The sequence below is a fragment of the Strongylocentrotus purpuratus genome, unplaced genomic scaffold, assembly GCF_000002235.5.
Source record: "Strongylocentrotus purpuratus isolate Spur 01 unplaced genomic scaffold, Spur_5.0 spur5_contig_867, whole genome shotgun sequence".
In the NCBI taxonomy this organism is placed as follows: Eukaryota; Metazoa; Echinodermata; class Echinoidea; order Camarodonta; family Strongylocentrotidae; genus Strongylocentrotus; species Strongylocentrotus purpuratus.
The window spans coordinates 771,000-786,741 of NW_022145576.1; the positions used below are offsets into that span (position 1 = coordinate 771,000).

Consider the following 15,742-nt stretch of genomic DNA (forward strand, 5'->3'; position numbering starts at 1 on the left):
TTAGAAAGATGTTAAGCAAGAAATTTTAAAGAATATCAAAAGGCAAACTGCCCTCAAATTATTTATAATATTTGATTTCCTGCAATAATGGCCTTTTAAAAATCTCATTGAACTTTCATCGTGCTGCGGTTGTCTTTTCGGTTTTTTCAGCTTTGAGAAGAAATGTTGATCTCTTTGAAGAAGTAAACTCCCTAAATACATGCATCTGTACTCTTAATGTGTTCTTGTCAAAAGAACAGATTACCATGTACATGTATGTACAAAATCTATTGTATTTCAAGCTCGAGGTATTAAGACGAAGGCATTAATCACAAAACCAAAGCGGATTGAATGTGCTCGGAATGTACGATAGGGCCTGGGGAGGAAATACAAGATAAACCAACCAGGAACTATCTCTTGAGGTCCGTGTATAATAAACAAAGACTTCTTTACATCTCCACTCGATGAACATACACATGTACAAGCAATGATTGTTAGTTGCCTGATTGCTTACATGTATGCACCTGATCACACCTTTACAAAATTGAAGGAAAAGAGAAACTGGCATATTGAAAGTAAATTTACCATGAACAAAAACACTGAAAGATCTACTTGTACTTCAGCCCAGCTACGTACATTGGGACATGAGGAAGCTTGTTTTTGTTGTACGATCTCAATATTTTTAGATTGATAAGATAGTTGTTAACCTATGGTAACTGCTGATGCACACAAGTAAACATATCTCGCGTAGGGAGGTTATGCTCGAAAGACTGGAAGAGGAGTCATTAGAATAGGACAATGAAGTGGTTATTGGAAGAATTCAAGTTATATCTAAAAGTTAATTTTCCATGAAGAAGAACCGAAACATATAGGCTTCTATACTTTTAGCTGTATACATTGTAGCTGAAACTGTGAGATACCGAAGTGTGTTTTTGTTACAACTTGCAAGTACTCAAGAATGAGACCCAATTTGAAAACCTATACGTGTACCCATAGTCAGATGACTCTTGTACAATAGTATGCTTTGAGGTTTTGGCTAACACATCTTAAAAGCGAGACCATTCTGATTTCCGACTCCTTACAACTGGATAACGAGGTGGTAATGGAAAGACCTGCAAGTTTGTAAACCCTCCTGTTCATAACATAGGTTACCGATTATAGTAATACATGATCTATGCATGGAGTGAATCGTTGGTGCTATCTTAGACTTAAAAGAACTCTTCCAACTCTACAAACTTACAGACCAGTTGCACGTCTTCTATTTTGCTTTCAGGCATTCACATACAATGCAACAAAGCATTGAACATTGCTGGTCTTGTGTAAAAGGTACATTGTAGAATGCCAATGTACACATGTTGCTGAGCAATAGACCTTTCTTTCTCCCGCCAAAGGGGAAGAAGACAAACATACCAAGCCAACTTTACAATCACCCAGTCAATTCTCACTCTACCCCCCCCCCCCCTCCCCTCCCCAAACCCTACAATCTCTCAATCTCTCTCTCTCTCTCTCTCTCTCTGCTTACCCCACCCTGCCACCCATTCCCCTTCCCAATTAATGTATGCACAAAAGGGAGCCTTTAGTTAGCCCCATGTAGTCTATTGCTCGATCTAAGGACCCAACACGTTTGTTGACTCTCTTTTTATCACTTTGTTTGTCCCTTTTGTTGACCAATCCAGTGACTAAGCTATAACCCTTTCCATCTCTCATTAGCCCCATCCAATTACACACTGTATAAGGTACTCAGCGTTTACCTCCAAAGAGGCGGCCATTCAGACCACCCCCTCTTCCTTTGTCAGGGTGGGGCCAATATTGGTTGGGGGAAAGAGGGTTTTGGGTGGTAATTGAAAGAGTGTGCTCTTCAACTCTGCCCCTTTTGACTTGTACTCAAGAAGCACTTCCAACCCACACCCAATATTATTGATCATCTTCACATAGTTACAGCACACCATCAACCCTACCTAGGGTACCGGTATCACCAGTATACAAGTGTTGTAACTTGTATTAGACATTAAGGTAGTAAGGTACGATCTCCCATTGCCAAACCTACAGCCTGTGATCCAACATTCACCCCAGATTTTAATTCACGATTCATCAAATCTATCATAGGGCTAGGGTTGCGACTTGCAAATGAATTTTGAGGTAAAGTTTAGAAAAAAGGTGAGATCCATCGTTTGGTTCAAGATTGAAATTGGAGTTTAGGTTAGCATTGGATATTGACAGAATAGCAATTGTCAATGATGAACTGTGTTTTAAAACTGTCATGTACAAATTGTAGTAGCTTTAATAACTACATTCAAGTAGTTTTGGGTAAACTTCCAGCAAAAAGTACGTAACCTCGATATAGTCAGTAATCAAAAGTAATACTTTGTTAAGTTTGTTTCACATTACTACAAATACAATTGTCTTGCAAGACTAGGTTTAGAGACAAATTTAAAGTGTTGAAAAAAGCTGTTTTAAAATCTTTCAATGAGCATCAGATTCATAACTGCTACCAGTCTTTTAGAAGTCTTTAGCCGGACAAATTCTGGGTCCCTCCAACACCATAACATAATATGAAAAGAACAACAATAAAATCACTGTCACTTACATGTACAGTTCAAGGGAATCTTACAGCAAGTTCATGCCAAAAAAAGGCACAAATGATTTCTTTGTCTGGATATAGGGTATAATCTTATCTATGAATAAACTGTTTGATAACTCGCTGGAGCCAAAGAATTGTCAGAACCCAGCCCACTGAAAACGCATGTGAGTTCAAAGATAAGGTAGCCTTCAATGGGTTTTAAATGAAATATGTATCTTTGCAAGGGTGTACATTTCAGTACTTGTAATCTGTCATGTCTGGGTATACATGTAATTCTGCAGGTAACTTTCTAAGATTACTGGTGAGGACTTTCAAGTATAGATGTCTGATCATTAGAATGTAGGCAACATAATGTCTATTGCATTATTTGTATACAATGAATGTACACACATGACTATAAACCCAGTTGTTTGGGGAATCCCAAATGCATGAAAAGTACACAGTCTTTATCAGCTGATATAACTATATATATAGTTCAAATATCATAAAGATATACACGTCTATCTACTACTAGACAACTAGAATGGTAACCATAAGAATTTTTTTGTTTTGTTCCTTCACTATTTTTTCCTGCAAGGCAGACTTCACTGTATTCTTAAAATGATTACCATAGACTACAATGTACATTGTGCATGTACACATACATCGTACATGTAATTTAGGTGTTGTATAGTTATTTCTATGGCTACAATTCTTTGTCCTTTGGATATCTCATTTTCCATCAAACATCCATAATTTATTGATTCAATTCATTCAATTCATTCAAGCCTCAGTCTGGGAAACTAGAGCAATTACATTAGGGCGAGAGATAAATGGTGCAAAAACAACGCATCTATCTCATTACATGTAGGTAATCTCCAACCTTCAATGTTAAATATATCCTAAGCCTTGGACATGTACAATGTTATGATAACAGAATGGTAAGGGACCTAATAATTACTATGAAACAACTTGGCAGGACAGGATTAATCAATATGACTGCGACAACAACTTGTATGGATAAAAGTATCGCATTAAGCACACAAAATAAAAATAAAATGCTATTTGGCTCTGAACAATCAGAATAGTATTTCCGGATCATTGGAGTACAAAGAATAGCATTCCATACTTTAATCATAAGCTTTAATATGTATTTGACCTCGGAATTAAGTAAGGTATGAATTGTGTGTGGGTTTCGCCCTACCCTCACTGGTATTGTCAATAAATATATTCTATGGTTGTTGTTTGAGTTGATTGCTCAAAAACAAAATGTTTCACAAGGAAATCATAAAACTTCATACAAATGCAGGTTTCTAATAGACCCATGTGTAATGTACATACACTGACTCAATGATCCTTTTAGGAACACTATATTCTTTATTCTTACTATCATTTATATGAACTTTATTTTATTTTACTACTTTGGACAAGATTGTGCATCTTAGCTCATCACAACAGCCTATCTCCACGGGGAAATGAAATAGGAGTTGGCCCATTGATTTTATGTCTCCTTGCTGTGCTGCTCATTTATGTTCAATGTCGCCTGAATACAATGTACCTTAGTAAAATGATGATGTTAAAATGAGAAACCCGATCTATGATTTGCATTTAATGCCTCTGGCATTCAATACAGTATCCTGTTTGGGGAAGGGCACACAATGTATTTTGTATAGATTTAGTGCGGGTCGAATGAATCTACGCACAGGAGATTCATTGAATCATAACTAAAAACACAGTAACAATGACTACACTATTTCCCTGTTCAAAGTCTGCATATCTATACTCATTCCATTCACAGAAATGTTTGAATATGGAAATTTTTATCACAGTGACGTGGATGGCCGGTAAATAAATACAAATGAGTACATGGCACATGCTTTGTTTATTCAAAGCTAGCTTCACCCTAAATTGATTTCTTGCATTGTACATCAGAGTGCTATATGCCAGTATTTTGACCAGGCCTGACAGAAGTTTGGACATCAACTTCCCAGCACTTGTCCTATTGTCTTAATGTATTGTAAATGAATTAATATTCTATACAGTGTTCTGGTTCTAAGCACACAGTACTTTTTTTTAGTTTCCCAGGCAAATCATTTGAGATTTGATATATCACACCATGCATACATTGTACATTTACCATAGCAGTTGGCAACGCCTCGGTGTTACGTTCAAGTCTTTGAATAATACTGGTTCATCATTACAAGCTTAACAATGAAAATAATTCATAATAAAATTATTCACAGGATGAAGTTGTACAAATATGAAGCTACTCTTCAAAGAATCAATTATACTAATTTACATAATTGCGAAGGGTACAGGCTCCATAATACACATGTTACTATGTCCTTTTTTCAAGGGGCGGGGGTCATGAATTACCTTTTCTCATGTCAACAATGCATCATAAACATTTAGAAAATATTTGAGGGGTCTGTGACTATGTGTGTGTACCGGGATGACCCCTATGCGTACTTGGCTCTGGAAAGACCTACTCACATCGTCTGCAAAGATACTACTGTACTCAAGATCACTCTCAATCACTTACGACAAGACTTTAATTTTTTTACGGTTCCTTTGACAGATTTCAAATGAACTTCAGAGACTCAGACAGTCCATCATTCCAACCTTTAAACTGTTTTTCTTTATTGGCAATAGATTGCCGCCCATAGAGCTTATTTCCCTCCGCTCATCAAGGTAACATGGATGAGAGCCAACCGCGATGACTTGGCTCGTACAATAATTCATAGGATTATCTCAATTAACCTTTCCAACGTAGCAGGTGTCCCTATTACAGGGATTAACACACCTTGCTATTGCCTGAAAATTGGCATCCCTGTACACAGGTTACACACCCAGAATAACCAGGGGATTTACAACTCTTACATATTTTGTTGCTGTTGTTGATTCTGCTACTTGTAATGCTCCCATAGACCCCTCTCTATGTCACAGAAAATTGAAACCTGAACAAGATTTTATATAAATTGTTTTTTTAGATGTGTTTCCATTATAATGAATGTGTGCATTTCTTCTGGTTTAAAATCAAGTGTTTACAATTCTTAAAAAAAACAAAGATGTGTTTCCATTATAACGAATGTGTGCATTTCTTCTGGTTTAAAATCAAGTGTTTACAATTCATTCCTTGACCTGGGCATGGACATTTGTGCTAGACTCGGGAGGGTTAAGAGGGAATTACAGTTAAACCTGTCTTGGCGATTACCTATAAATAAATTCCACCTGCCAACAGTTTTTTCCTACATGTATATTGTCTCCCTCTATGGCAAGAAGTATTTTGTAAATGTAGGGTGTTTTGAAGATCCAACTGGCTAGAGTGATCATGTGTAGTGTTTATCCTGGCTGGTCTTTACTACACATTTGACCAGTTTGACCAGTAGTATAGCACAAGTTTACACAACTGGGGGGGGGGGGGGCGCAGGGACAATTGGGGGCAGTCTTACTCAAAAAATGAATTTTGTAGCAAATTTACAAGTTACTGATATGGTGTTGGGGGAAATTGTCTAGGAATCTTTGTTTCTCATCCTTATCCCCATCTCTAATTTCCTTTCCTCTCTTCCCTCTTTTTCTTTCTTGAATGTTTTTGCAGGATTTGCTTGGAGGGATGTGCCCCCATGCCCCCTCCCCTGCAGCTACGCCACTGGCTTTGACTGTAATTTGAACAATTTAAAGAAGAGTTTTTTTTGTTTGCATACCTGGAGCGTCTTGTTGTGGTATCCCTCATGATGACGCATTCCTTCACCTCTCCAAACTGACAGAAATACTTCCTAAGACCATCTGAAATCATTCAACAACAACAAAAAACAGAATTAGTCATATATTTCTGATACAGGTATTCTGGCTCCAAACAGACACTAATTTCTATATTTTTATAATACAACTGAGCCAAGAATGGAGAAAAAAAATACATCTGCGGAATTAACAAGATTTGTTCTGATAGATACATCTCACATAGCCATGTATACATGTACGTTGTATTGTATGTACAATAACAAAATATCTTAACATCTAAACTTAATACAAACACAGAACAGAATCCATATGATTTCCTTTTTAATACCTCTTAAAAAGGTATGACAAATTACACCTTAGCATTTGAATTGATATACACTTAAAAACAGAATCAATAACGTTGTTTTCCTTTTTTTTAATATATACCCCTGGCACTGGTGTGACATCAGCACATCTAAAAATAATTCCCCGAAATTATAGAACCCATGTGATTTGTTTTGATAATACCCAGGGTACCACAAGCATTAAAACACTCCACCTTAGCAATATTTTCACTATTTCCTCTCAAAAGGGCATTTATAGATTTCCTGCTGTCTACACTTGATCAAAATCCAATTGAGCGGTATAAATTTGTAAGTTTGTACTTTCCGCAGTACCCTTAAATACCCTGCCAGATGTTCGGTCATATTCAGAAAAGACCTATACACATCCTTTCTTGGTTCCGAATCTCATTTTATGAACCCAACATATGAACGATTCGTATTTCATTGACGGCACAGAATAAAGGGCATTGCTTGTATTGAATACAGGAATGTAAATACCGGTAGCACCTAAATTTGTATTCTACCAGATTTCTCTAAACAAATATATAACAGGTATATCAGCCTGGACATGACAATATATAAATTGTGATATAGGGCAGGAAATTTTTTTCTTTCTGTTTTCTGGACTGTAGCAAGTTGCTTTGTTGTATCTCATTGTAGTTTGTAATCATTTCTTCTATATTTCTCACTTAAATTGTTGGCAATTAATACACCAATATTTCAAATTAATAAGTACATCAATTGGATATATTTTCTGCAAATGCAAAAATCACCATTTTTCAAACAGGGAATGCTAGTAGGTGTTAGACACTATATAAGCACTATAATTATTTATTATTATTATTGGCTCATTTGTTTATATTTTGTATGCCTATTTTGTTCCAGCATATATTTTTCAATCAATATTCTTTACCCAAAATATATACTTGTAATGTATGTGCCTTACTTTTATTTATATTTCACATTCTTCCAAATCAAGGCAACAACAAAAATATATGCAACTCTTCAAAATTACTGAGATAAGATTCTTTTTTCTTTAACCCAATTTTTTTTTAAATTCTAGCATTTCAGATATATAATCCATTCTTTAGAAATGACAAATTATTATGTTTGTTGGTGGAACTGAATTGTATATAGTTTTTCCTGTCAACAATATTATATATATTACTATAAAATATTATATTTTATAATTAATTTCTTACAGCATAATAATTTTCTAAATCCTTCTGAGATTAGTAAGCTTTACTTGAAACCATAATCTATTTTAGTTTCACCGTGCAAGCCTGCAGCGAGAATGTTAACACATTAACGTGTATGAAACTATATATTATTATACTGCGAGTGACATCTAGTAATATATCAATATTATAATATCGTTCACGGATTAATATTTCTATCGCATCCTTACCCGTGCTTGTCTCCCAGCTTAGTCCTCCAACAAACATTTTCCTGTGAAAGAGAGAAGAGAATAGTCATCTGTAATATCCAATTCAAGAGATATATATCCATCATCGTATGCATGAATAATTAATTCATAATCCAAAACAAGTGTAGGAGATCGCATGGGGAATTCTCGCTCGCTGCAACGTGTACGGGCATTCCATTGTCAACGTAAACCAGCTGTTGTGTAGCGCGTTCCACACGCGAGTATAATCGGGGCATCGGGCTATGGCTGGGCGACAAATCGAGCTCACTGCCTCCACGTTTGAGCCACTTTATCTCCAATTTTCAACATTTTCACACTAAATCCATACTTACCCTGGGTCGTGATTCCCATCTGCATCGTGTGTAGTCGCATTTTGCTGGCTTGATGGATCCATTTTTTCCTATAAGCTACTAAAACCCTCAACTAAAAAGGTCCAATACTACTGTGAATTGACAAACGGTCCTTCTCAACACATGGGTATGGGAACTACTGCGCGTGTATAGTCAGTTCGCTTGCGATGATTTTTCTCGCTTTACGTTAGGCTCCGATCGCTTCGTGTATACCGTACCGTGCCGTGGGTGGCTCGCTCAAGCTCGTTCAACATACCCGGCAAAACACAAAGAAGGCTGTAACGTCAGTGACCGGCGATTGATGGGGAATCCTGCTCGCTGATTGGACGGCTGTTCCGGTCAAGTCCCGGTCACTTTGCGATATAATCAATGAGTAGTGACGTCAACGCTGCTACGATTTCAGACACTCCTACTTTTTATCTCACTCCACCTCCCACTTTTCTCTTGTTTTCTTTTCTATCTTTCTCTCTCTCTCTCTCTCTTTCCCAGAGCCCTCTCCAAGTTAATAAATATACTCTTCATAATATCATAGGTGAATTCAGTCGTACTATAGTTATAACTTTGCAACGTCGTATTATTGAAACGAGAGGAGTGTAATATTGTTGAGAAACTATATTTGAGGCCTACGAAAGAAATCTATTATTATATTCATTTGATTTCTATTATTTTACAACCTTTCTAACCAGAAAATATATTATTGTAAATACGTAAACACCAATTTCTGTGAGCAACAAAAAAAAAAAACAACACTCTGATATATTCATGTAGTTTTATTTTGCTATTATACACCCCTCCCCGTTATTTTGTTTTGGTTTTAAATAGGCCAATGCATAACTTGATACGCTTAATTTATCATTTGATTGTATTTTTGATTGGTTTATTGTATTATAGGTTTAACCTCTCCTTAATCGTGAAGCAATTTCAAAAGATATTTCAAATGCGTGATTGCCATATATAAAACTAAACTGCAATTCTTTATATTCAATCATGATAAATCATAGACATTGTAATGTCTCAAAAGAGAGAGAAAACAAAACTTCGATTTTGTTGGAGGAAAATTTGCATTTTATTATCGCGCTTACACGAGCTGTTGTTTGTTGAACAAATATTAGTCATACAAGGCGTTTAAACTGCATAGAAACCGTGCAATCAAACTTGTCGAGAACGTGACACAACTTTGGCCCTAAGTAAATTACGTAAACAACTCATAAAAACGGCCAGGGTGTCCTAACATTTACACAATAAATTCGCTTGGTCTTTTGTGGGTCTAACTCGTTATAGAGTCGAATTTATTGTTGTTCATTTTTTATACGTTTTCGAACACCTCCAACAAGAAAAGACAAAGAAAATATAGGGTCTTAACCCTTTTTCTTCTATCATGTCTCTTTAGACTTCTCTTCAACTTGAGTATACATGGAGATATGATTTTTAGCCGTCCGCCTATATTATGATCTCACTTAAGATGGTGATCACTTCATCATCATTATTCATGCGTTCAATTACATTAATTTTCTTAATTTCAAGAAGATGGCAGATGATAACGACTTCTTTTATTTTTTATGAATACCAATACACGTTTTTTTTAACTTACGTTTATTATTATCATTTATTATCACAGCATAAAATGGTTTTGAGTGGCAGAGGACCTTTTACTCAGAGAGGGGCACCGTGATCAATTTTCAGGTGTTCCTACTTTAATGAGATAAACCTGAGCTATTGTTTGTCGCTTAAAATGTATCACCATAGGATGTTTACAAGGTTATAACATATTCCCCTACCAACATAAGCACAATTCTCTCGGGCCCTTATTGACGAAATTTCCTTGCAATTGTTCCGCGCCCCCATCTTGCTCTTAAGGACACATCTGCCGCTCTGACCAAAGAAAAGAAAATCGTTCGCACCCCCTCCTCTTTAAATTTAGCCCGATCGATTTATTACCCGTTGTCAATAAATACCTGGATTTCCTCCCTTGAAAGAGATCCATTTATTGTCCAGGATCTATTGTTAGCAGGCGATAGGACGATAGATTTATAAAGCCGTTTAATATCGATTTTGAGGTGAATGTGGTTTAGAGGTACACGTATAAAGGTAGGTGAGACCTGTCTGTTTTTCAATTTGGGTTTTGTCATTCAAGACTGCCGCCAGGTACATCATTCTGTGGCCAACATAGATCAGGGTCCTGTTTCACAAACTTCTTATCCATAACAAAATGGTAAATTTCTATGACAAATTTACTCTCAACCAATCAAATGCCAAGATTTCAGTAGCTTATAACATTTTATTGTGACTTGTTATTGATAACAAGTCATATGGAACAGGGCCCAGGGTCTTTACTAGTTTGGCGTGACTAAGCATTATTCTTCCGAATTTATTTTGACAGTAGAGCCCTTTCATTCAGTACTGCTCGACCAAAAGACCCTCTGAAAAATAGAAATAAAGCACATTTACATAACATATAAACCTGTATAAAAATTAACGATTAAAATGAACATATAGGGTCAAGTTTACCAGAATTTATAAGGTGAGAAAATGGAGTGAGTAAAACCATGAAAACAACAAAAGAGGGGAAATATACAAATTTTAAATATATTGGAGTAATCTTGACGCATAGTTCAGGGACCGAACTGTAATATCTTGCATCTCGTAGGCCCTGTCGAATATCTGTTATTTCACACAGACGAGAGACTGAAACAGTTTGGCCAAGCTTATGGCTTGTTCATAACAAAATTCTTCACTTTGTCAAAACGAGTCTGCGTTTGCAGACTATATTATAGTTCTTTCCCTGGACGTACCGGGAAATCGCTAGGCGTGGCTTAGCAACAAAGAGGCGGTGCTTTCGGTGACCTTTAACCCACACCGTTATTGAAAATGAAACCGTTATGATAATAATATTCCTTCTTCCTGTTTACAACCGTCCTGTTTTTATATGCCATTATCCAAACCTATAGTGAACCTTTTCCTAAGTGTGCAAGTCAATACAGCTTCCTATTGTTAGCTGTATATGCTCGTGTTGTTTCAGTGAGAAATACAATTGCACCTGATACGAAAACAAAACAGAAAAATTATGAAGTTTTATCTTGAATTCGACTACAAAAACAGATCGGCCTTGGTTGCTGTTATGAATGTATACATAGGGTAAGTAGGGGAAAATATAGGACTACTATCATGACTGTGTATACAAAAATAAAGAATGGTTATGAGTGAATAAGTATTGCCTATATTTATAAATGCAGAGGGAATACATGCATTTGTTGCTAACAAAGTGAACATGGTGAATGTTGGAACTTCCTTTAAAAAAATAATCATGAAATTGAATATTAAAAACAAAAGTTAAGTTCACTTTAATCTATCCCCCCCCCCGCCACATGCCCTCCATGCCTTATTATGTCCTTAAATTAGACTATTTGTCATTTGAAATGTTATTCCTTCGAGATCTCAGATTCCCTTCTGTTTTCCTATCCTCCGACATCTTCTAACAACCTATAAGTCTTCTATATATTTTGCTCTTCTGTTTGAATGAGAAGGCAACTGAAATCAACCATTACTGTAAAGTGTACTATAATAAACACAAAAGGTATCATATCGTGGGTCTGTCTCCTGCGAGTCTCGCACACACTGTTGCCATCGCGAAACAGGTGAAAGAGATAAACATGAAACTGAAATTCGAAAAAGGAGATTAAAAAAGGCCTCGGTTTATTATTTCAAACCCACGGTTGACACATTCATCAAATATAATGTCTCTCATTTCCTGCTCCAAACTACCGACATTAATACTGGTATAGTCACGAAGCTGAGCGTCCAGTCTACCCCCCCCCCCCCCCCCATCTCTCTCTCACTCTCCCTCTCTCTCTCTCTTCTCTCTCTCTCTCTCTCTCTCTCTCTCTCTCTCTCTCTCTCTCTCCTCTCTCTCTCTCCCTCCCTCTTTCTCCTTTCCTCTCTCCTATGATACTATCCCGGAACAAAAGGCATGTTCAACATTGTTGAACTTGACGACGACAAACTCTTAAAAGGTCAAAGGTTGCTAATGCCTAGGATGACAAAACATCACCTTTTGGCTCGAACAACTTCAAAGAGTTTGTGTGACTCACCCTGCAATCCCATCCAAGGCGGAAAGGGTGTGTATAGGATGGTGTCAAAGAGTGGCGTAGACACAGGGGTACAGGGGGTACAGGGGCGCGCGCCCACGACAAAATGGCGGAAAGGGAAGAGAGAGAGAAGGGGTTGTTGGCAGTGGCGTGATGAGCAAAAACTTTGGAGGGGGTGGTAGAAAAAAAATCCACACCATCACCACTCTTACATGCAGGCCCCGCGGAACGGCAGGGGTTTTAGGCATTTCATTATGGTCAGATGAGCAAATTTTGATACCTTATTTGTGACACTGGCAGGTCACTAATTAGCGTGGGGTCCAGGGGCGGAGCTCCCGGAAGCTCAGGGCTTTTAAATATTTAATAACGGTCAGGTGAGCATCCGGTGGCCCGCCTTAGGGCCCCTAGTGGGGTCCAGGGGCAAAGCATAAGCATATTTTTGTTTGACTGTAAATTTGGGCAATTGTCATTTTACACAAACGCATAAAAAAGTGTAATTTACAAGAAAGTTAGAAAAACCCGGAAAATCATGTTTTTCATCAACATTTGTAAATCACTTGTATCGACTTAGAGATAAACTAAGATTTTTTTATAAATTTTTTTTTTTAGGGGGGGGGGTCCAGTACGCCAGTGGTTGTTGGGAAGGCCAGCGTCAAAGTGAGACAACCCTTTCCAACACCCTCTGAAACTCAAGCACCTCGTTCTTTTGTATGTTATGACCCAAATAAGACATGTGCCCCCGACATGACACCAGTGGTCCACCACCCCATAACAAAAAAATAATGAATGGGCCCACGCTATACGCTATTAGTGTTGATTATTATGAGAAATGCTGACGAAAACAGGAATAAAATTGGTAAAAAATAAAGATAGAGAGCAAAACAACAACTCACAACTCACGACGAAATGAGAATAAAGCACAACATACATAAATGTCCCGTTATAAACGCTGTGATTTCGACAACTTGAGCTGTAATCTTCGTAGAATTAATGCGCAGTCGGAGATTTAGGAAAGAGAAGAAGAAAATGGTAAATATCTATTTAGTGCCATAACTGTGTAGGTTTCTCCAAGAAGTGACTGATCCTACCTCCTTTGTTTCTCACACAGGGTTAGGGACACAGGCCCAAAAGATCTCTAACGTTTTTCATAATTATGCCAATCTAGTCCACAATTTTGCCAATGTCACATATACACAATTTTGTGCAACCCCCTCCCAAGATTGGCCCCTCCTTTCTAATTGATAAGGGGATTTGCGAGAGCGTTTAACAACCCGTAAATTATGGCGATAGGGTTCATCAGCAAATTCAAGTCATTATCTTTATTAATAAAACGATTACGGTTGCGCAGTGGCCAATTTGTGTACAAGACGTTGCCCGGTAAGAGGTCGCGTAGCGTGGGCGCTGGTAAAAAAAAAGGGGAAACCAAGAAAAACACTTTGAAGTTTAAACACCTACTCCAAGTGCTAAAAACGACAATGGTTCTATGTTCCATGTAGCCAAAACTATCTTAGAGAAAGATATTTACCTGATTTATTATGTTCTCAAATTAATTTGCCAAAATATCTTTCTTTTACTACACTACGTTTTGCTGAAAACAAAAAGCCCGAACGCGCAATTTAAAGGTAATAGAAAGTTTGGGAAATTTTGAAAATTGGGTAGATAGTGAATCTTTACAATTTTGATATATTTGGATGACACTGTGGATGTATTGTAAGCACTAAAAAAGTAGCCCCTAAAACACTTCTGTTTTCGAGAAAAATTGAATATAAAAATTTACCGGTGCTCCCGGTAAATTTTGATAAATTTCAAATAGCGCCTATGGCCGTACAATGATAGCTGCGACCATGACAATCTCAGAATATGTTGTTGTGATATATAATTTCCAAACGGGAATAGCTAATCGGTCGATTTTAGTCAAGAAACATTGTTTCATAGCTTAATTAATATCTTGACCTTGAGAGGGAGCTATACAACATAAAGAGTTTATTATTTATAATTTCATAACTTCAGACTCGATTTCAACCGCGACAACGATCAATGAATATTGTAGGAACGCATATGCTTCCAATATTTTTATTTGAACCGAATTCATGACCCCATACCAAAACTTTGTAATACCTTTAACTTACCGGCAAAATGTAGTGTAGCGCTACGCGACGTTTTGCCGATGTTTAATAGTCTGTAACTTCAGTTGTCACATATAATTATGACCATTTGTATGTAGATCCTAAATTACTTTGAAGGGTGTTCTGATTGTCTAACCCACCCCCCCCCCCCCTCTCTCTCTCTCTCTCTCTCTCTCTCTCTCTCTCTCTCTCTCTCTCTCTCTCTTTGGGGGGGGGGGGGGGGAGGTGTGCTATTAACTGACACACATCTTGTTCTACATCTTTATTTATATCTTTACCGCGATGTTTACAATGGGCTAGTGTTTTGAATGTTCCTGCGGTGAAAAACATCGCGTACAGATACCTATACGTGGGTACGTGGATGGCGTTAAGCTGAAACACTTCATGTAACCATGTACTACACGGACCTTTCAAGGAGAATTGGGAAATCTATCTTCTCTTTGCTGTTGATATGACTTACAAGAGATGAGAGAGGGAGATGTGGGAGAGAGATAGAGAAGGAGATAGAGAACAAAGGCAATGTGAGAAGGAAAGACATAGGGGGACAGAAGAGAGGAAAAGGGAAGATGATGAATCCTTGGATAAAGTCAAGAAAATTAGAATTTTCCGTTTATGGATCCAAAACTTAAAAAGCTTCTTTACATGATATAGCCATAATTTACTTCAGTACAAATGTAAAATAGAAAGTAAACAATATTAATCCGTTCTTTCTCTTTGCCCAAGCCTCATGTGTGAACTTTTCTCAAAGATGTTTTTCTTTTTTTAAATTTTATATTTTAAATAAACTACATCCTCGGTAGTTATTCTGTCCATTAATTGTTATGAAGTATAAACGTATATACGGTTCTGTCAGGGAGCTATGTTAATATTATCTTAATTTTCATTGCGTTTGCCAATAATGATCTTAATTTCCATACAGGACTACCCATATTTCAACAACAAGGAATAGGATGGTCAAAAAATAGAACCCCTACAATAAAAACTCCCATACAGAAATTATCTACATTTAATCAATAAGCTATACAATGGTCAAAAATAAAACCTTCACAATCAAAAGAAAGGAGTATAGACATGAATTGATTTTGATAACTTGACAGCGCTTACAAGATAGATATGGGGGCTCATGCACAAAACTAGGATAAAGTCGTTGCG

At 37.1% G+C, this 15,742-nt stretch overlaps 1 protein-coding gene across 1 annotated transcript in view; it reads right to left on the minus strand.

Moving 5' to 3' along the window:
* Nucleotides 1-8,643, minus strand: part of LOC115920160 (RNA-binding protein Musashi homolog 2-like) — a 42,230-nt gene extending 33,587 nt beyond the window's left edge. The window contains exons 1-3 of the mRNA XM_030975141.1: nucleotides 8,362-8,643; nucleotides 8,012-8,052; nucleotides 6,244-6,325 (exon numbers count right to left, since the gene is read on the minus strand). Of these exons, the coding sequence (XP_030831001.1) occupies nucleotides 6,244-6,325; nucleotides 8,012-8,052; nucleotides 8,362-8,423 (185 nt within the window). The 5' untranslated portion in view covers nucleotides 8,424-8,643. The remainder of the gene's footprint in view (nucleotides 1-6,243; nucleotides 6,326-8,011; nucleotides 8,053-8,361) is intronic.
* Nucleotides 8,644-15,742: the final 7,099 nt, after the last annotated feature.